The sequence below is a fragment of the Protopterus annectens genome, chromosome 12.part0 (assembly GCF_019279795.1).
Source record: "Protopterus annectens isolate FY-2018-M chromosome 12.part0, PAN1.0, whole genome shotgun sequence".
Taxonomy (NCBI): Eukaryota; Metazoa; Chordata; order Ceratodontiformes; family Protopteridae; genus Protopterus; species Protopterus annectens.
This window is the reverse complement of record NC_056746.1, coordinates 877,240,973-877,262,954: the sequence shown is the minus strand read 5'-3', so window position 1 is coordinate 877,262,954 and position 21,982 is coordinate 877,240,973. Positions and strand designations below refer to the sequence as shown.

At 45.6% G+C, this 21,982-nt stretch overlaps 1 protein-coding gene across 1 annotated transcript in view; it reads left to right on the top strand.

The window, feature by feature from the left end:
- IBA57 (iron-sulfur cluster assembly factor IBA57) overlaps window positions 1–21,015 on the top strand; it is a 94,526-nt gene extending 73,511 nt beyond the window's left edge. Inside the window, exon 3 of the mRNA XM_044089908.1 lies at window positions 20,442–21,015. Within this exon, the coding sequence (XP_043945843.1) occupies window positions 20,442–20,830 (389 nt within the window). The 3' untranslated portion in view covers window positions 20,831–21,015. The remainder of the gene's footprint in view (window positions 1–20,441) is intronic.
- Window positions 21,016–21,982: the final 967 nt, after the last annotated feature.

The following is a 21,982-nucleotide window of genomic DNA, read 5'->3' as shown; positions in this document are numbered from 1 at the left end:
TCTAGTACTTAATTTTTTTCAGTTGGGCAAGGCCCGTTTAAGGCTTAGACTGCTGTTTAACTGCTACTTAAGTTGTGGTTAGTTGTTCTTCGGGCTAGGCCCGTTTAAATTAGAGGGCTTAGGGTCGTTGAAATTGTATTGTCTGTGTCAGTTCACTGTGTTCTTTTTTGAGGTAAAATTTCCTCAGTACTCGTGCCATTGTGTCTCGCGCTCTTTATTGGCGCTTTTTTGTGATAGTCTTATTGCTTGTTGAGTGCCTGTATTATGTCAAAGGAGCAGAAGTCAGGCTTTAAAAAATGCACTCGGTGCAGTTACAAAATGTCCATCACAGACAGCCATTCAGTTTGCGTTTATTGTTTGGGGCCGAAACATCTGCAGGAGACATGTAGTGTCTGTCATGCTTTCTCGCTAGGGTTCTTCAAGAACGCAAGAACAAGCTGATTTTGAAAGGGCTTATTAAACCCTCCTTTGAGGAAGCTTTAAATCCTCCTGTTGCTTCCAAAAAGAAAAGATCGTCGGCACCGACAAGTCCGTCGAGCCGACTTCTAAAGACAGAATTGACCTCTTCTTCCTCGGCTCCACTGACTTCGGGGCGAGGGTGAGTCTGCCTCGATACCTCCTACTTGGCTCCATTGCCTTGAGCCGCAAGTTGGAGTATCGAGGTGAATCACCTCCATCGGTTCCAATGGCTTCGGGCGGTGGAAGTGTGCAGCTCAGACTCTTCCCCTCGGCTCGAAGAAGGCTCCTTCGTGCCGATGGTGGTCCATGCTGTGGTGGAGTCGGCACCGACAGTATTGGAGCCATTTCGAGCCGGTCCCTTCTCTCGGGCCGAGAGGAAAGTCTTCTCGAGTGTCTACCTCCTCTAAATCCTCGAGACTGTCAGATTCGGACCTGGATAGGGTTTTACAGAGGCTTTTCCAATCTCCAGTGTTTACTAAAATGGTCTCTGCTCCAGCACAGTTTGCTTGAGCCGATCCCCTCAACACATTTGATTCCTCCTCCAACCTCTTCGGAGCCGTTGGAGCCGGTGGTGGTGGAGCAATGTGGAGCCATACGGTCGGAGCAGAGACCCCTTACAGGCCTCTCGGCTCCGACTATGCTTCCTACCCTGTCCTCCGGTTCAGGGTTTGGTACTGCGACCTCTTCAGCCGGGCCCGAGGGGAATACTTTGGGATTAGGTGCTTCGGTGCCTAGTCTTCCTCTCGAGCATCGGCTGCTGGAATTCCCAGTGCCATCGTGGCCTCTAGACCAGTGACTTCCTTGGATTCTGGAGGTCCGGCCTTTGAGGCCATGAGGAGCACGCTGGCCATGCCTTTGCCGGTTCAACTAGATTCTACCTCACCGTCCCTAGATTTGGAGACTGGTGCCTCTTGTGTTGCAGCCCCGGCAGGGCCCCAGGGCCTGAGGATACCCCCATCGGGGTTCCCTTCTTCCGGGTGGTCCGTCCAAACTGCTTCGGACGAACCCCCACGGAAGAAATTGTGTAAGAGGAAGCACATAGACTCCCAAGATGAGTCTATTACATCGGATACTGACCTCGATGATGCAGAAGGGTCCCCCAAATCATCTTCGGATGATATCTCCTTCTCAGATATCTTGGAGATTCTGAGACAGAGAGGTGACTGGCAAGCCAAAACCCCTTCAGCTGAGGAGTCAGTCTTCCTCAAGGCCTTTGGGGCCCAGCCCTCTGCCTCCTAGGTGTCTCCGCCCTTCGATGAACTCCTTGATTTGGTTTCTCGAAGGGTGTGGGAACACCCTGATTCTGTGGAACCGGTGTCTGCGAGGCCCAATAAATTTTTGTCAGCCCCCCCTCCCCCCAGAAAGAATTTCTCACAAAGGGTGTGCCTGTAGATGCTTTGGTGGTGGCTTCTGCCACACAGCAGGACGTGGCAGAGGCTTCGACGTCTATTCATCCTCCTAATAAGGATTCTAGGAGTATGGATAGTGCGGAAGCGTACCCTGTCCTCAGCGGCCTTTACCTTACGGTCGCTGAACTACTTATGTCATTTTACGAGGCTCCAAAGGGATCTTCTCAAAGAGCTAAATGACTCTCTTGTTGGTAATCTACCTGAGGCGCTGGCCCCGACTGTTGGCACAGATGACTACCCTCTTTTCTATTGTTAACTCGTCCATGAGGCTCATTTCAGATGCGGCCGAAGGCGCGAGTAGCTGAACAGGCGTTGCCCTTAGGAGGCAAGCCTGGTTACGCTTGTGTTCGCTTAGGAGGCCTTCAAGTCTTCCTTCGCCGACGCCCCTTTGATGGGTCATCTTTGTTTGGACCCAAGGTGAAGGACACACTAACTCGGTGCGAGCAGGAGGGCAAGACTTTGACTGCCATTGGGGCCCGTTTTGCTCCTTCCAGGCCTTATCCCAATGCTGGGAGAGGAGGGAAAATGTGGTTTAAAAATCCCAAAAGTCTTTCTCTACTCCACCCAGTGATTCCCCTCCAGAGGCAGGGGATTTTGGAAGACGCCGCCCCAGAGGTGGCAGAGGCCCCCGTAACTCTGGAGACCGTGATTCCTTTCGTGGTTCTTCATACAACCAGCGTTCCTGAGTTGTTGCCCGACTGTGCAACTCTGGAGCCAGTCGGGGGTCGCTTTGCGGCGCACCCACAAGCTTGGGAATCCATAACAAGCGATCGGTGGGTGCTTCATTATTACCGGAGGATATATCATCCCCTTCAACAAACCCCCCCTTTCTTTAAGGGAAATCCCGGACGTACCACCCAGTCAGCGGGATCAGGCAGCGTTAGAGGTTTCAAAGCTGCTAGAAAAAAGAGCCATCCAGCCTGTCCCCATCGACCAGATCGGATCAGGAACTTACTCAAAATTATTTTTGGTACCAAAAAAGACAGGGGACTTCAGGCCCATTTTGGACCTCAGTTCATTGAATCGTTTCGTAAAGAAGTCCAAATTCGAATGGTCACTCTTCAATCTATCCTTCCTTTGCTGGAAAAGATGCATGGATGTGCTCCATAGATCTCCAGGACGCTTACTATCACATTCCCATAGCTCAAGAGTCCAGGAGACATTTACGCTTCGCCTCGGAGCCAGTCATTTTCAATTCGAGCACTGCCCTTTGGTCTCACCACAGCCCCCACGGTGTTCACCAAATGTCTGGCAGTGGTAAGTGCTCACCTGAGAAGTCTGGGATTCCAGGTGTTTCCTTATCTAGACGACTGGCTCCTTACTGCCACCTCCGAGCATCTACTACTCCAAGCGCTCAGAGCCACGTTCACCTTGGGCGTTTCTTGGGGATCACGTTCAATTTGCAAAATCTGTACTACAGCCATCTCAGCGTATTATTTTCATAGGCGCAGACTTAGACACAAAAGAATCTGGCGCCTGTTTACCGCAGCAAGAATTCAGGTCTTACAAGATCAGGTCAAATCCTGTCTCCCCTACAAAGAGCCCCGCCCATCGGATCCTACAACTGTTGGGCTCGATGGCGTCGACCATACTTTTAGTTCCCTTGGCCAGACTTCACATGCGAATTTTACAATGGCTACTGTCGGTTCAATGGTCCTATCAGGAACTTCCTTGAACCACTTAATCATAATCACGGAAAGTTGCCGTCGAGATCTACATTGGTGGCTTCTCCAATCAAATCTCGACCAGGGCGACCCTTTATACCTCAACGTCCCATTGCCACTGTGACTACGGATGCCTCCCAGGTAGGGTGCGGGGGGGTCATTACCTGGACAGGTCGGTCCAAGGCACATGGCAGGTCCAGGAAACGCATTTGCATATCAATGTCCTGGAGATGAGAGCGGTACTATTGGTACTCCAAGCTCTCCATCACGCTCTCCCACAGGGCCCGATTATCCTATCCGACAACATGTCGGTGGTGTGGTACATAAACAAGCAAGGTGGAACCAGGTCTTACCCACTATGCAGAGAAGCCATGAGACTTTGGCACTGGGCGGTAGCTACCAACCGCTTTCTAATGGCAACGCACATACCGGGAAGTCCAGTGTGATTGCGGACAGATTAAGCAGGACCATTCTTTTACCCCACGAGTGGTCCCTCAAACAGAGTATAGCTGCGAAGATCTTGACAGATGGGGTCTTCCTTGCTGCGACCTGTTTGCCAGCCCTCACAATCTGAAATGCAGAGAGTTCTTCACACTGTTTCCTTCTCGGGACAGATTCCCAGGGACGCTCTGACTCACATTTGGCCCCGGTCTTCTCGCCTTCCTCCGTTCCCCTCCTACCGAGGGTGATACAGAAGGCCATTTACTTGTAGAGCGAGATGATTTTGATTGCCCGCACTGGCCTCGTCAAGTTTGGTTTCCCTTCCTACAGAGGCATGCGATAGAAGGTCCATGGTTTCTGGATCCGGTGCCAGACCTGTTGACTCATCAGTCAGGACGGCGTCATCCGTCTCTCAGGTCCTTGAAGTTGGCAGCATGGTTACTCCACTTCCATCCTTAGTCCGAGACAATGCTCTTTCGCTGGACGTGGTCCACATACTGTCTTCTTCTCCTAAACCTTCCACCATCAAACTTTATTCCAGTAAATGGAAAAGGTTTGCCTTCTGGGCTCAAGAACGGGGTATAGATCCTCTCACTGCACCAGTATCGGAGGTTCTGAATTTTCTGGCCTCCCTTTTTCAGTCGGGCTCTTCAGTTTCTACCATTAAGGTTCAGTTAGCAGCGATCTCTAATTTTCATGCTTCTTTTGAACCTTCATTGATGTCTCACAAACTTTGTAAGGCTTTCCTTAAAGGGCTTGGCTCCTTAGGCCTCCTTTATCTCAGCCTGTCCCCTTGGGATTTGAATATGGTTCTTGCTGCCCTAACTGCCCGTCCTTTCGAACCAGCTGCTACTTGTGATTTAAAATTTCTGTCTTGGAAAACGGCCTTTTAGTAGCCATAACATCTGCTAGGCGAGTTTCAGAACTTCAAGCTCTTTGTTCTGATCCTCCCTATTTGATTTTTCACAAGCATAGAGTTTCATTGAAATTAAACCCTGCATTTATACCAAAAGTGGCCTCCTCTTTCTGTATGCAACAAACTATAGAACTCCCTGTCTTTTTCCCAGAATTCTCCAATAACGCAGAATATACTTTGCATCAATTGGACGTACATAGACAACTACGTTTTATTTGAATAGAACCGCTCAAACGCGAAATCAAATCAATTGTTTGTTTCCTTTGCAGTGAACAAATTGGGTCAACCAGTAACAAAAGCCTCCATATCTAAATGGATTAAAGATTGTATCATTTTTATTTATTCACAGGCCAATAAAGACCTTCCCTTTCCAGTCAAGGCTCATTCTACCAGGGCAATGGCTACTTCGTAGCTTTTCACTCCAAGTTATCAATAGATGATATTTGTGCTGCGGCAACCTGGACTTCTCCGCACACTTTTATTTCTCATTACAAATTGGATGTGGTTTCTCGAGGCAGAGCTTCCTTTGGTTCCACAGTTCTCAGGAGCGTGTTCCAATGAGCCACCGGGATGTAGGTGCTAGGGGCTGTCCCATCTGTCATGAATGTAGGCGAGATAGGATCCCATTACATCTTTTAGTTATGTACTTACCATAACTTCGGATGTATGGGATCCATCTCGCCACATTCATAAGTACCCACCCTCCTTCCCCTTCCATTTGGATTTAGAGGAGCTGTAGTCACTTTTTTCTTGGCGTTCTTTCTTGAAGAACTTTAGTTGGTTATAGTGACTACTAGTTTTTTCTGTGTTTGCATGGGTGTATGAAAGCGAACAAACAAGATCTGGGGAAGCAGGTGTAGTGCATCCTGGGATAGGGAGTAGCCCAGCCAATGAGAGACTTTGTGCTAGTGTATTAGTTGCCGAGTCGGAGCCGATGGATCGGCTCCGAACCCATCTGTCATGAATGTAGGCGAGATGGATCCCATACATCCGAAGTTATGGTAAGTACATAACTAAAAGTTTTGTACCTACCATAAATGTAGATGTTCGAAGATCCACATTGCTGCAGTCCAATTTACCCTCCCTCCTTCCCCACTGTAGTTAGACTTGGTGCTATGCTTTAGGTGATGGTTGTTGTTGGGCATGTTTTTGGGAGGTATTCTGTTTTTGGCTGTGGCCTTTCTGGTTTGGCCTTCTGACATCTGGGGCAAGAAAAGACTGAGGATATGACGTCGGTCATGTGCCTTTATACCCTGACGCTCTGATGTCAGATTTAGGCGCCCATGACCGACGTCAGCCTAATACTTTGGTATTCGGGCCGACCGAGGACAGCGGGCTACCCATAAGTAAGGACTACAGCAATGTGGATCTTCGAACATCTACATTTATGGTAGGTACAAAACTGTACTTTTCCCTGGAAACATACTGATATTCTACCTCCTTTGAAGAAATGCTATAACTTATTACTCATTGACTTTCCAAAGACTGCTGCTCTTCCCCGTTTTTACCAGATTTGGAGAATGTTTGTTTTTGATGTTGCCCACAACATGCCTGACGGTCAACCCGCAGCCTCTGAAAAAGGTGGAGATGATTTTTAATTTTCCTGAGTTTTCGAAATATTTGTTTTCTCATACCAGATTCAAACCTACAGCCTTTTCTGTGTCAAATACTGTTATTAGTTGATGTTAATCCCTCTCCCTCTAATAAGGATGTGAAAGTTTTTTGACAGGTTTGTGAAGAATTCTTCTGCCCCTTTAGCCTTTAGAATTCTGAGTTATCAGGGTCACATATTAGTCTCTGTTAGCTTCTTTTGACAATAAAAGTAATATTTTTGTCAATTATCCCTCTTCAGAAAGTAATCTCTTGCTGAATTCTGACTTTACTTCTGTTTTCCAGGTAACTGAACATTTTTTAAAGAAGGGATCTCAAACTCCAATGATAACACGTGCTGTATGAGGACTAGCAAAACTCAGCAAAGCCACAGTCCCCAAGACAAACAGAAATGCAGACAGTGTAGCTAAAAAAAAGTGTCATCTCTTCCCTAATGTGTAATTGTACTGAATTTGAGGTCCATGGACAGTGAGTTTGAGACACCTGATTTAAAGTGTTCTTATGTCTGTGCTGACTCGAGCAGCAGTTTCCATATTTGTTATGAGGTGCTTGCTCAGAACTTTTCTGAAGATACTGTCTCTAAAATTTTAAATTCTACTTTGAATAAGGATGTTCTGTTTGTTCCTTCTGCTACTCACATTTTTGATGAAAATAGGGTAATTGATCCAGGATGTCACTTGGGTTTTTCAGCCATCCTTCTCCAAGTTTGCTAAAACTTTTTTCTGCAACTGTCGGTCCCTTTTACAGGAAGCAAAATAAACCGCCTTAACAGGCTTCTAAGAAGCAGACATACAGGAACACATGGAAAGAAAGCTCAAAGAAAGAAGGGAACTTTTCAGAAAAAGGGATAGTCGATTACTGCAGAATGACTATTACAGCATTTCTCTTGCCCTTTTTACCCATTCTGCCTTTCCCTTAAACCTGTATCCCAGAACCAGGTCCTTCATCTTCCTCTTCAACATCGGATTGTTTCAGACAAAACGGTTCTAAGTGTTTTCCAGGAGGTTTACAGATGGTCGTGGGAAACATCCCTCCTTTCCAAGGGATTCACCCTTATTCTCCAAATCAGGCTACTTGCTTCTTTTCCCTCCGTTAGTCAAAACCATATGCTTTCTGTACTGGTTATAAAACCAGTTCCTCCAGATCAGTAGAGAAAAGGCTTTTCTCATTCAGGAATTTTTCTGGTGCCAGGAAAGTACCCCTCATGGAGACTAGTTTTCAAGCTGTTCTTTCTGAGTCTGTTTGTGAAAGTTCAAAATATTTTCCCTACAAACATTGCTACTTCTTATTCGTCTGTATTTGTTTGTAACTCTACACTTGAAAGATGCTTATCACATTCCTGTTGCCACATATTTCAGAAGTTTTCTAAGGTTTTCCATGTGTGGATTACACTATCAGTTCTCTGCATTACCCTTTGGGTTATCTGCTGCTCCAAAAGTCTCAGAATGTCTAGCTCCTGTGATAGCACATTGCACGCAGTAGGGTTTTCACATTTTTTTTCCTTATTTAGACAACTTATCTCATTCTCAAAGTGCCAAGAGTCTCTCAAGTGGGTAAGAAATATCCTCATCAGTGTAGGATTCCAGGTCTGCATTCAAGAATTCATCTTTATTCCTGCCAATTGGATAGTACTCCTATGGTGCCTTATGGATACTTCCTTGCAAAAAAGCATTTCTTCAGAAAAAAATAGACCTGTGTCTCAAATTGTTCTTGAGCTTTTCCGTTCAGTCACAGAGTTCTGCAAGATAATGTGTCAGGCTACTAGGATTCATAGCTTCTATGATTCTTATGATCCCCTTTTCCAAATTACATATGAGAAAATGCAGTGAAATGCAGTGTTTCCTGAAACTAGTATAGAACCAACATCTTCACCCTATGATTCAAATTCCAGTCCTGGGCATTAAGAGAGTTGCTTTGGTGGGGACAGCACATACCCTTGAGTCTAGGTCTCCACTTTTCTATGACTAACCATGCACAGTCTGCAACAGCAGATGCTTTGGATTTGGCATGGGGTGTTGTGTCTTTGCGGGTAGAAGTGCATGGTCTATGGAAAAAAAATGAAGACAGGCCAAAGCTCATCAATGTGAAAGAGATCTTGGCTGTAATCCATGTACTGTTTATCATTTGTGATCCCTAGGACCACTTCAGGTGATCACAGATAACACCACAGTGATGTGATGAACAGGGGGGGGTACCAGTGTTTACCCCCAGTGTGTTTTATTGGGGTCACTGGGAGTTTAAGCAGTTTCTACCCCCTTTGCTATGAGTACTCTTTACAGTATGGCGTGATAAGACTACTCGTAGAAATTCAATGTGGTAACAGAAATGTTATGTACTTTATTGTGGCCACCTTTGCAAAGATGTCCTTCAAGGATGCATCTGCAGTCATTACATATGGGTTGTCCTGCCTCAGGCAGCCCCTCGGTCGGCCGGATTCCAATGTCTGGGTCTGGCCTCGTTCACCCGACGTCATAGCTCCTGGGGTATAAAGGCATCAGCCGACGCCATTTTCCTCTGTCTTTCTTGCCGCGCGGTGCCCGAAGCAGAAGCTGTTCGCAAGTGCCGGTCGGTCAGATCCAGAGATTTCAGCTACCGAAGACTTCTAAAAAAGCTAAGTACCCCATTGGGGACTCTTTCTTGCCTCAGCCGATGTCAGACAAAGTAAATAATTGTTTAACTTGTGGGAAACATCTCATAAGGATTTCCACTCTTACTGCCTTCCTTGCTTAGGCCCAGACCACGACGTATCAGCTTGTTTAGCCTGTGCTTCCTTCAACCGACGGACACTTAGACGTCGGTCGGAGTTTGCAGAAGAGTTTTTTGGCTCCGCTTTTGCATATAAAATGCCGTCGGAGACTCCGACTACACATTTAGCTAAAAAACGCAAGGAAAAGGACCGACACTCGCGGCCCGCGGTTTCGGCTGAAACCACGGTTAGGCCTACCGCGAGTGTCTCTGTTTCGGCTGAAACCGAGACCTCGGTTCTCCCTTCGGCCGAAAGCATGCCTCCGACAACCGAGGCCACACAGGCCACGGCTGAGTCGGCTACAGAAATTCCTACTGAAGAAGCAGGCACACAAGATTTGTCCGACACTATTCATTTGGACATCTCTACTCCTGCACGTGGGGCAGCTAGATCCCCTGCTTCTATGTCTATCAAGGCCTTTTCCAGGGCTAAAGCAGCTAAACTTTCCAAGGCCTTACCTACAAAAGCTCCCTCTCACAGGCCTACCTCAAGTTCTCAGATTCTCAGCCTTGCTGAGGACCTTATTTCTCTGATCAGGGGATCCCAACCTCACCCAGACAGGGCCTCACAACCCCCTCCTGAAAAGAGGCCTAGGACTGAACCCCCTGAACCTCTCTCCTCTGACTATTCCTCGGATGGTTCAGATTTATCTGACCATCAGGAAGGACCATACTCACCTTATGAGGATTCTGATGCAGAAGACTCCATTCCTTCTGCCTCCCCTCCAGAAGAATTTTCATTTGGGGAAACTCTACACTCAATGAGGGAACACTTCCAATGGCAGGGTCAGGATTTTTCTGATTCTAGGAAAAGGCTAAGGACTTTTTTACACTTACCACAGCATAGGCCTTTAGCCATACCACCTGTACTATCAGTTGTTGATGATGCATACAATGATGCCAGTACTGCCCCTGATTCTCTTCCCCCGGCCCCTGCCAAACCTGACAGATACTACAGGGTCCTGGATTCTCACTTCCACTTGTATAAGGCCCATGCTGCAGACCCAGAAACCATTTCTCAGGGCCCTAAAGGTGTTGCAGCTGCCTCTGCCAAAAAAACCCTACCCTCTGAAAGAGAATCTAGAGCATTAGAGAGATGGGGTAAAAAGGTTTATACATCTACTACTCTTTCTGCCAGGGCTTTAAACTGTCAATTTCACATGATACAGTACCAGGAATTTTTGTTAGATCAGCTGAATAAAAAGCTGGCCTCTCCTGAACCTTTAGACCGTAAGTCCCTTCAGGATTTGGTACACAACTCTCAGCAGGTCAGTAATCATTTCTTAAAATGTGGCTATGATGCACTGGAGGCTTCATTTAGATCAGCTATGACTGGAGCAGTGATTCGAAGGCATGCCTGGCTAAAAGAACAATCCTTGCCAGACCATGTTAAGTCTAAACTCCAAGATGCCCCTATGGAGAAACAAAGTTTATTTGGCTCCCCTGCACAGGAGGTTCTAAAGAAAGTGGAAGAAAAAGCAAAATCTGTCCAAACAGTCAAGGATTTTCTGCAGGTCCAACTTCCGAGGTTCAGCAGAAATTGGCCTTCAAATAATTGGTCCTTTCCAGACACCTCCAGAGCACAGAGAGGCAGAAATAGACGCCCAAGAGGCAGAGGTCATGCAAGGGGTGCCTACGGGGGTCATCAGTGGCAACCTGCCAACCAGAGAAGTGCCGCCACAGCTGCGACTGCAACCACTTCCACAGGACAGACACAATGACTTGGCTCTGATTCCGCCTACCAGGGAACAACTGGAAGCACCCTTGGGCGGAAAGCTAGCTTTATTTTCAAAAAACTGGCATTGCATTACAGGAGACAAATGGACTTTGCAAACAATAGACAATGGCTACAGGTTTCACTTCCACACTCTACCAAAAAAGAGAGGAATGCCAAACCTTCCACCAAGCCAGAAGTCAGAGGCTCTAAAACAAATCATCAGCTTACTAAGGATGAGAGCAATAGAAAAGGTACCATCTATGGAACAAGGCCAAGGATTTTACTCCAGACTATTCCTTGTACTAAGAAAAGAAAATCAATGGAGGCCTATTCTCGACTTGTCCGCACTGAACACATATCTCATTGTTCCAAAATTCAAAATGCTGACCCTACAGCAACTTCTTCCCATGTCGGGCAAGGAGTCTTGGCTGGTGACTCTAGATCTCAAGGAGGCATACCTGCACGTCCCTATACGACCAGATTGCAGAAGACACCTCAGATTTCTTGCAGGATCAGAGCATTATCAATTCTCAGCATTGCCCTTTGGCTTATCTACTGCGCCCAGAGTATTCACGAAATGCCTGGCATCAGTAATTGCACATTGCAGGCTTCAGGGAATTCAAATCTACCCATACCTGGACGACTGCCTAATACAAGCGGACAACAAGACAAAAATAATAAAGGATTTGGCCTATGTCATACAACTGCTGCAAGCCTTGGGATACACAGTCAACATACAAAAGTCAAGACTAGTGCCATCCCAAAGGATAACATTTTTGGGTGCAGAACTGGACACTAACTCAGATGGCTTTTCTCACAGAGGAAAAACAAAAGCAACTACCAGTCTATTTCATGGCATTAACAAGACAAACTCAGCTTACTGCAAGGAAAGTCCTGCAGGCCCTGGGTTACATGGCATCCTGCATAATCTTGATCCCACATGCCAGGCTGCATATGAGAAAATTACAATGGTACCTAAGGAATGTATGGTCTCAACACAAACACAGTCTAGAAGCCCTGATACCAATCATTCCATGCCTGAAAAAAGAATTCCTGTGGTGGGCTCAGGCCTGCCAGATAAACAGAGGATTGCCTTTCCACAAACCACATCCAAGGCAGACCATCACCACGGACGCCTCAGACCTAGGCTGGGGGGCACACATGGAAGACAAGTGTATCCAAGGCCTATGGTCCCAAGACCAGCTGAATCTACACATAAATCTAAAGGAGATGCTGGCAGTGAAGCATGCAATCGAGGCATTCAAATCATTCCTCCAGCAAGGACACCTGCTGATAAGGACGGACAATACCACAGTCATGTGGTACATCAACAAACAGGGAGGCACACATTCATACCCTCTATGCCGGATGGCAATGGACCTGTGGAACTTGGGCCTGAATCTCAACATCCAACTGCAGGCCAGATTCGTACCAGGAAAAGAGAATTCACTAGCAGACAGCTTAAGCAGAACTACCACGGATGCTCACGAATGGATGCTAAATCCAGACATCTTCAAAACCATAACAAAGAAATGGGGAATGGCCCACTCAACCACCAACTGAAGAAATTCTGCTCAAGAGTATACCACCCACAAGCCTGGAGGGTGGACTCCCTTTCCTTCAGCTGGAAGGCACTGACAGTATGTGCCTTTCCACCTCTCCCATTGCTGTACAAAGTTCTACTGAAGATCAGAGAGGAACAGCCAAAGGTAATTCTGATAGCTCCAGACTGGCCAAGGCAGCATTGGTACCCGCTACTGATGAAGCATGTCTCGGACGAACTCATGGCCTCTACCTCTATGTCCTTTACTTCTAACGCAGAACAACTACAAGACCCTGCATCCAAACTTAAAAATGCTGCAGCTAACTGCTTGGAAAATTGCATAAAACAAAACCAACCTGTTTTATCTCAGAGGGTTAAGGACATTATCCTGGAGGCTCGCAGACCCTCCACAAGGAAAACATATTCAGCCAAATGGAAGAGATTCCTCATTTGGAGTGCAGCAAAGGGAACAAATGTCACACTGGCAAACCTAGCACACATCCTAGAATATTTAGCAGAACTGTTCCACAATGGCCTGTCCTATTCTTCCATTAAGATTCATGCATCAGCAATTTCAGCAGAGTACAACATGGATCCTCCTGTCTTCTCTCATCCTCTCCTCAGACAATTTTTGAGAGGGATCAAATATGTAAAACCTCCAAGGAAACCACCTCTGCCTGCATGGGATCTCAATTTTGTGCTAGAAAAATTAACACTTCCCCCTTTTGAACCAGCAGCAACAGCAGACTTACAGTTCTTATCTTGGAAAACTGCCTTCCTGCTAGCAATCACTTCAGCAAGAAGGGTATCCGAGTTACTGGCATTAATGGCAGTGCAGCCTTTCCTTATCTTTCACCAGGATAGAGTGTCTCTGAGAACCAATCCTACTTTTATGCCAAAGGTGGTATCCAGGGTATCCTTGAACCAAGCTATTCATTTACCTACATTCTTCCCTAACCCACAGAACAGGGGGGAAAAACTACTACACACCTTGGATGTACACAGACAACTGCGCTACTATCTGGACAGAACTAAGGCCAGCAGAAAAACTGACCAGCTTCTGGTAGCATATGCAACAGGAGTGCAAGGAAAAGCAATTTCAAAACAGACAATCTCAAAATGGATAGGAAATTGCATTCGATTCTGCTACTCATTTTATGGAAAGACAACTCCTGAAAATATCAGGCCTCACTCCACAAGAGCTACAGCTTTCCTACGAGGAGTGGCTACCAAAGACATTTTAGAAGCTGCTACTTGGAGCTCCGTGCATACATTTGCCAAGCATTACAATCCTCCTTTATACTCCAGATCCCGAGCAGGTTTTGCAACTGCAGTTTTACAAGGGATCTTAACTACACCATCATTATCTTAGTGCCTCCTCCCCCAGTTTGGCTATGGTATTCTACCCATATGTTATGACTGCAGATGCATCCTTGAAGGACATAGTACAGTTTTGTACCTACCATAAATGTAGATGTCCGATAGGTATGCATCTGCAGTCAGGATTACCCACCCTCCTTCCCCTCTGTGGTATTCCTAGGGTACTTACCCCTCTGTTAGCTAGCTGGGGGAATCTATTATGGTGTATTTGTTTGTATGTATATATACTTTTTGATTTCTACTGTTTGGAATTTTCTACTTTTATACAAATTTAGCCTTCCTAGAGGGCACCTGGCATCTGGGGCAAGAAACACTGAGAAAAATGGCGTTGGCTGATGCCTTTATACCCCAGGAGCTATGACGTCGGGTGAAGTGCGACATCAGCCGAGGCCAGACCCAGACTTTGGAATCCGGCCGACCGAGGGGCTGCCTGAGGCAGGACAACCCATATGTTATGACTGCAGATGCATACCTATCGGACATCTGCATTTATGGTAGGTACAAAACTGTACTTTCTCATCATGTAGTAGTATGACATTGCTCCTTTATTTCCTTCTCTTTTTATATCGGCTCTTGAGATGCATACATAGTTTCCTGCTTGAAGGAAGTTCTTGTAACTCTTACAGAGGTTCTCTCTGCAACTCCTAATTGATGAATATTATTTCCTGACACGGACGTATTTTGGGGAAATGACTGCAGCAACTTTAATGAGTCAACATCTTGCACAGTCAGCTGTGATCAGCTGGTTATTGCACATGTAGGATTCCCTATCTCAACACATCTCTAAGGCTACTGTAAGGGTGGGAGTGTTTCCATTTTTAAAAAAAATAATGTGAAGTTGTCCTATCTTGCCTTCATTCTGTACTTGTGGGTTCAGAACCGATCCTCTGTTTTTTGCTCGGCCATTTACTAAAGCTCGAGGTCTCCATCTAGCTAGTGGTGTGCTCCCTATTCCATGATGCTTTAGGGCATTCCCCCGATCTTGTTTGCCGCTAAACAGATCAGGCGTCCTTCAACTGTCTGTGGCTAAGTTTCTTTAAAAAAACTTGTTATATAGACTAAAAGCTAAACTTCCTTAGTAGTTTATCTGTGTGCTATTGTTTAAAAAGTTTTTTGACCTTTTCTATCACAGTATTAGATTGTGTCCGTTATTTGTGTTTTTTTCACTAGGGCCGTCGTTTTATCTCTAGGCCTGCACGTATATCCCTATCCAGACTTTCTGTACAAAAAATTGCTGTTTGAATTTGTTGTTTTTCCTGATAGATCTTGCACTAATTTTTCGAGTCTCTCGTTTAACTTGGAGGGCGGCTCAGCCCGTTTTAGTTAGAGGGCTTGTGCCAGTAAGGTTGTCAAGTGTGCTGTGTTATTAGTTTGTCTGGTGTTGGTTTTTCCTATCACCATATCTACGGAGACCTGCTCCAGGATCTGTGGCTCCAACCTCTGCTCCAACTTCCTCGGTGCCATCTGTGCTCGAGACGTCTAGGAGCTGCCGCTCTCCGGTTGGGTCCGGAGGGCGACTGTCTAATCTGACAGTTGTCTGGTCCGAACTTGCCTCTCGGGACCTTGGCACGGGTGATCACGGCTCCTACATCAGCTTTGAAGCCAACCCCCTTGGCATCTGGGAAACCTTCTAGTTCTTCGGAGCCGGAAGCTTCCTCAAGTCATGGGTGGGGGGCCTTCAAGGCGATGAGAGTACTGTCCCCATGAGCAACCTCGCTCTCGGCTCCAGTCATTCCTCCCCCAAAGGCAACGGTGTCCATCTCAGCACAACTAATTTCACACAGTCGTGGAGACCCAAGGCCTCAGGATGCCCCAGTGGGCGAACCTGTCTCTTTTTTGAAACCTCTCCAGAGTGTCCTTCTGAAGAGGTCCTTCGCAAGAGATTGTACAAGACGAAGCATTTGGACTCCCCTGAGGAGTCTAGCACATCAGAGACAGACCTTGGATGAGTCAGCAGGGTCCCTACCGTCGCCCTCTGAGGATGTTTCCTTTGCAGACATCCTAGAGAACCTTAAGCAGAGAGGTGTCTGGAAGCCCATTAGCCCTTCTGATGAGTCTGTCTACTTGAAGGCCTTTGGGTCTCAGCCTTTCGACGAACTTATGGAGTTAGTTTGTCGAAAGGCGTGTGAGTTTCCAGATTCAGTGGAGCCTGTTCCCTGGAGGCCAAATAAATTTATTACATCCCCTGATGAAAAAGCATTCCTTACAAAAGGTGTCCCAGTAGATGCTATGGTGGTGGTGGCCACCAAGAAGTTATCAGAAATGTCCACTTCTGTCCATCCCCTGAACAAAGAGTCTCATACAATGGACAGATATAGAAAGCGCATATTTTCTTCAGCGACCTTCACTCTCAGGTCCCTGAATTATCTTACGCACTTCACTAGGTTACAGAGAAATCTCCTGAAAGACCTTGGAAATGCTCTCCAGGGTTCAGTAGCTGCGGAGGCATCCAATAAAGTGTCCTCCCAGCTCTCCACCTTAAATTCAGTAGTCAACTCCTCCATGAGGCTCATTTCTTATGCAGCCGAGGGTGCGAGTAGGACTGCGGCTTCAGGAATTTCCCTTGGGAGACATTCCTGGATGCACTTGTGTAACTTTGCAGAACCCTTCAAGTCATCCTTCATCAACACCCCCTTCAACGGCTCGACCTTGTTCGGGCCAAAGGTAAGACACTATAACCAGGTGTGAACAGAAAGGAAAAACTGTCTCTGCCATTTGAGTCCATTTTTCCACACCTTCTAGGCCTCATCTTAAAGCCCAAAAGGGAGGAAAAATGTGGTTTTAAAAATCCCAGAGAGTTTTTCAAGACACGCATGGTGAGCCTTCCTCCAGGGACAGAGTAGGAAGCAATAATGGAAGACGCCAGCCACGCGTCAGAGGGGGGGTCCCCACAGAACCAGAGTGACAGAGAATCCTTCTTTGGTAAGCCCTTTCAGCCCTCCTGAAAGGAGGCCCCATCTGTCCTTCTCTGGAGGCAGTCGGGGGTCAATTATCTTACTATTCCGACACTTGGCTAAAAATAACACAAGACAAGTGTCTATAAGGCATCATATCCATAGGTTACTCAATACCCTTTTCAATTCCCGCCCCACACATAAAATTTCTGGACATTCCACCCAGTCACAGGAAACTAGCAATTCTAGAAATACAAAAGTTGCTAGACGGTCATCCAACCAGTCCCCACAGACCAGATTGGATCCAGGACTTACTTAAGGTTCTTTTTAGTTCCAAAGAAAACAGGGGACTGAAGACCCATACTGGATCTCAGCAGACTAAACAAATCTGTAAAAAAAAGAGTGTTCCAGATGGTTACACTGCAGTTGATACTTCCCTTTCTGGGAAAAGACAATTGGATGTGCTCTATAGATTTCTAGGATGCATACTACCACAAAAAAATGGACAGGCCATCCAGGAGTCATGTGCGCTTTCGAGTGGGAGCCAGTCACTACCAGTTTCGAGCTCTGCCCTATGATCTCACCACAGCCCCCAGAGTGTTCACCAAATCTATGGCAGTAGTCACGGCTCACTTGAGACATTTAGGATTCCGGGTGTTTCCATATCTAGACGACTGGCTCCTAACCGCCACCACCAAGCATTTACTAACGCAGGCAAGAGACACCACTCTAGTACTTTTGTTCTCGTTTAGGAAGCACAATAAACTACGAAAAATCTGCCTTATTGCCATCTTAACATATCACCTTTTATAGGCGCAGATTTAGACGCTATAATAAAGCTTTGAATGGAGAGAGTGACGGCCCTTTGGGTACAGGTTCTGGACCTGCTTTTCAAAAAAGAAGACTCCAGCAAGGGCAGTTCTAAAAGTGCTAGGCACCATGGCAGCAGCTGTAAATGTAATGCCCTTAGCGCAGATGCACAGGAGAATTCTACAGTGGCTGCTTTTTATTCAGTGGTCCGTGCAGGAACTTCCGATGTCGCACCAGATCATGTTAACAGAATCTTGCAAGAGAAACCTTTTTTTGGTGGGTCTACTCCGATCAAGTCACGTCAGGTCGACCCTTTGTTCTTCCACAGCTGATTGCCACAGTGACTATGGATGCTTCCCAGATAGGGGGTGGGGGCATTATCAGGGAAGAGCAGTCCAAGGCACTTGGCAGGATCATGACGCCCACTTGCACATCAGTGTCCAAGAGATGAGAGTAGCGCTTCTTGCATTGCAAGCATTATAAGATTCTCTCCCACTAGGAACGATTGCGGTCCAAACGGAAAATATGTCAGTGGTATGGTATATAAACAAACAAGGAGGAACCAAATCCTACTCCTTGTCGAGAGGTCCTGAGAGTATGGCAGTGGACAACCTCCTCCCAATGCTTTCTGGTAGCAACACATATCCCAGGGAAACCCAAAGTGATAGACAAACTCAGCAGGGCAGTACTAATGCCTCACAAGTGGTTCCTGAAACAATATATAGTGGAAATGATTTTCCAAAAATGGGGCCAGCCTTGCTGCAATCTTATTTGCCACATCCATGAACACCAAATGCCACAGCTGCTTTGCCCTAATCCTCCCTCTGGGGAATCCCTAAGGGATGTACTTGTACAAGATTGGCCCTCGGGTCTCCTCTACACCTTCCCTCCTTTTCCATTGATTCCAAAAGTTCTTCAGAAAGTCAGCACATTGGAAAGGACCTTAATTCTTATAGCCCCTTACTGACCTTTGTCAAATTTGGTTCACCTTCTTGCGACCTCATCTTCAGGAGGAGCCTTGGATTCTGGACCCATTGCTGGACCTTCTGAACCATCCATCGGGAATGCTCATTCCATCTCTTCAAACACTCAAGTTGACAGCTTGGCTGTTCCAGTTCCAAACATAGCCAGGCTACCTGACCTTTCACCCTCAGTATGCACTTATCCTGATTTCTTCTCACAACCCCTCTGCGAGAAGATTATATCTCAGCAAATGGAAAAGATTTTCCTCCTGGGCCTTACAAAATCATATTAACCCTATCTCTGCATCTGTATCTTCTATACTGGAATTTCTAGCAAAACTTTTTAATGAGGGAGCAGCTGCAGCTACTATTTGAGTACAATTAGCAGCAATCTCTAATTTTCATTTTGGAGGAGGGGGACTGAACGTTATGTCTCACAGACTTTGTAAAGCTTTCTTAAGAGGTACTAACCTGTTGAGACCCCCCATTAAACCACCTCTATCTCCATGGAACCTAATTTTTCTTTTAACCCATATAATTCTTCCCCCCTTTGAGCCTGCATCTTCATGTGACTTGAAGTTCTTGACCTGGAAGACAATTTTCTTAGTGGCTATCACTTCAGCTAGGAGGGTTTCGGAATTACAAGCATTAGCTATCAAACCTCCATATATGCTGTTTCACAATGACAGTCTCTCACTTCACACAAACCCATCATTTCTACCAAAAGTATGCTCAGAATCAAACTTAAATCACTCCGTAGACTTACCAGTCCCCCCCCCCCCCCAAGTATGGCAATAAGGCAGAATACATGTTACACCAACTCGATGTGCATAGACAATTATGTTTCTATTTACACAGAACAAAGGACTTTAGAAAGTCTGATCAGTTGTTTGTATCCTTTTCAAACTCCAAGAAAGGAGCTTCAGTAGCGAAAACCAGTCTGTTCAGATGGTTGTCAGACTGCATCTCATTCACCTATCACCTATGAACAAATAACTTCCAAACGAAGTAAGAGCTCATTGCCAATTGATACCATTTGCATGGCAGCAATGTGGGCGAGGCCTCATACTTTATCACTCTTTACAAAGTGGATTTGGCCTCCAGGGACAGGGCCTCCTTTGGGGTCCACTGTTCTAAAGAATGTTCTCCCATGAACCACCCAAGAAAGATGGTGCTAGGGACGCTGTCCCACAAGTTTAGAATGAAGGCGAGATAGGACAACTTCACATAAAGAAGTTATGTACTCGCCATAATGTTCCATGTGAGTTGTCCATCTCGCCTTCATTCTTGCATCCCGCCCTCCTACCCACAGCTTTCGTCTCCTGGAGGATCGAGAGGTTCTAATTTGGCATCTAATATTCTCTGACCCTCTTCTTGGCTTGTAAAATAATTAAAAATATATATATATGTGTATATTAGTATACCAGGAAACAAGATCTGGGAAATGCCCTAGAGCATCATGGGATAGGGAGCAAGCCACCTAACTAGTTCGAGACCTCGAGCTTTAGTAAACGGCAGAGTCAGAACCGAGGATCGGTTCCGAACCGACAAGTACAGAATGAAGGGGAGATGGACAACTCACATGGAACGCTATGGTGAGTACATAACTTCTTTTTTAATTATAGTTCGCATATGACTTTAGCCTGTACATTTTAGCAGTCTGCATTTCGTATTGAAAATATATAATTTACAGAAGTAAGGAGGTTGAGGTAAAACTAAATGCAGTTCCAGTTGCACTAATGTAAGTATCTGGAGCCTTTACTCCCACTTTTAGGCTTAGAAATGCTCTTAGGAGTATGTTTTTTTTTTTCCTAAATGTGGTCCTTTCCTACTTAGGAAAAGGTTTTAACATGTCTTTTATTCGTCTTTTTTTTTTCTTTTTCTTTTAAGGAGTTCCTGAAGGTGTGAAAGATCTCCCATCTGGGGTGGCCCTACCTCTAGAATCAAATGTAGTTTACTTGAATGGAATCAGCTTTAATAAAGGCTGCTATATTGGTCAGGAACTGACAGCAAGAACACATCACACTGGTGTAATTCGTAAGAGACTAATGCCTATCCATTTCACAGGCTCTGTTCCAGAGAATGGCATCCCAGAAGGGTCGGACATTTTAACTGAATCTGGAAAATCTGCAGGAAAGTATAGGACTAATGAGGATGACGTTGGCTTAGGCTTAATTCGTTTAGCTAATGCCAGTGAAAACCTTCACATAAAAACCTCAAACAATGTTGTCATGCATCTGAGTGCTTCAGTTCCAGAGTGGTGGCCAAAGGATAACTGAAATAACAAATGCTGACTGATTTTTTTTTTTTTTTCACTTTTAATTTAATCACGAGAGGCACACATTCGAGCTTGTTTCATATTTATTTCAGTTTTTAATGTGTTTGCGATTATAGCTACATTGCCATAGATTTTTATGCCATTTTATATTAATTTAAAATAAAATGGTGCTTTTCTGCTTCTGAATATAATTGTTTCTGGTGTGAATTATATGTACCATGTCTGTAGCCTGCTTGTTCATGTATTTGCCACAGTAATTTGTGGAATGGAAGACTTTGCCTCCCAGCTGTCAAGATTTTCATATAATTTCCACATTTTTGCCTTATATTTTTGGTCTCTTCCTTGTGCAATTTGTGGTTTTCTGGCAAACCAGCAAGGATTGAATTTGCTAAATAATGACATACATTTTAGTTTCAGACTTCATATCCTTCCGAAAATGCATTGTCGGGCAAAACCCATTATTCTAGCAATTTTCTAAGTCTACAACAGTAATGTTTAAATTTTGTCACCGATTTTGGGCCATTGTCCCCTCCATTATTTTTAGCTTTGTCCAGATTTCTTGCACGTAGAGGTTGAGCGGTATGATCTCATAAAAATGTATGCAAAACTAGGGCAGCTCAGCTTATGAAACTTTCCTAGGCTCAAACCCCTGCTTTTTTGAGTACCATAGTAGTTCTGTATACCAGTTGTTTTCTTCAGTCCGGAGGTTAGTCATTTTTGCAATTTTGTTGGTCTAGTTTGGCTGTTTTGAATTTGTGTTGGATGTTTCGACAGTGGAAATGTATAGTTGTGTAATCTGAGCATACCATAACAGTAGATGTTCAAATGATCACTGCTGCAGTAGCCTTAGCTATATGGGTTATATCCTTGCAAGGGGTGTAACTGCTGGACAGCTTCCAAACTTCCTGGGCTCCATCCTTGTGCCCATCTGTCAAGCAGCTTGAACTGAGCTGACTAAAACTAAAAGAAAGTTTGGGTGCAAAGTCCTTCAGGGCTTTCCTGCCAGCAGAGAAGGTGAGGCTGAGCCCTGTAAGGACAGTGGCAGGAACAATAAAAACTAAATGTCCACACCCTGGAATAAAAAGGGGGGGTGGAAGGAGGGAGTGGCAACTGCAACAGCGATCACCATCTACTGTTATAGTAAGTTCAAGGC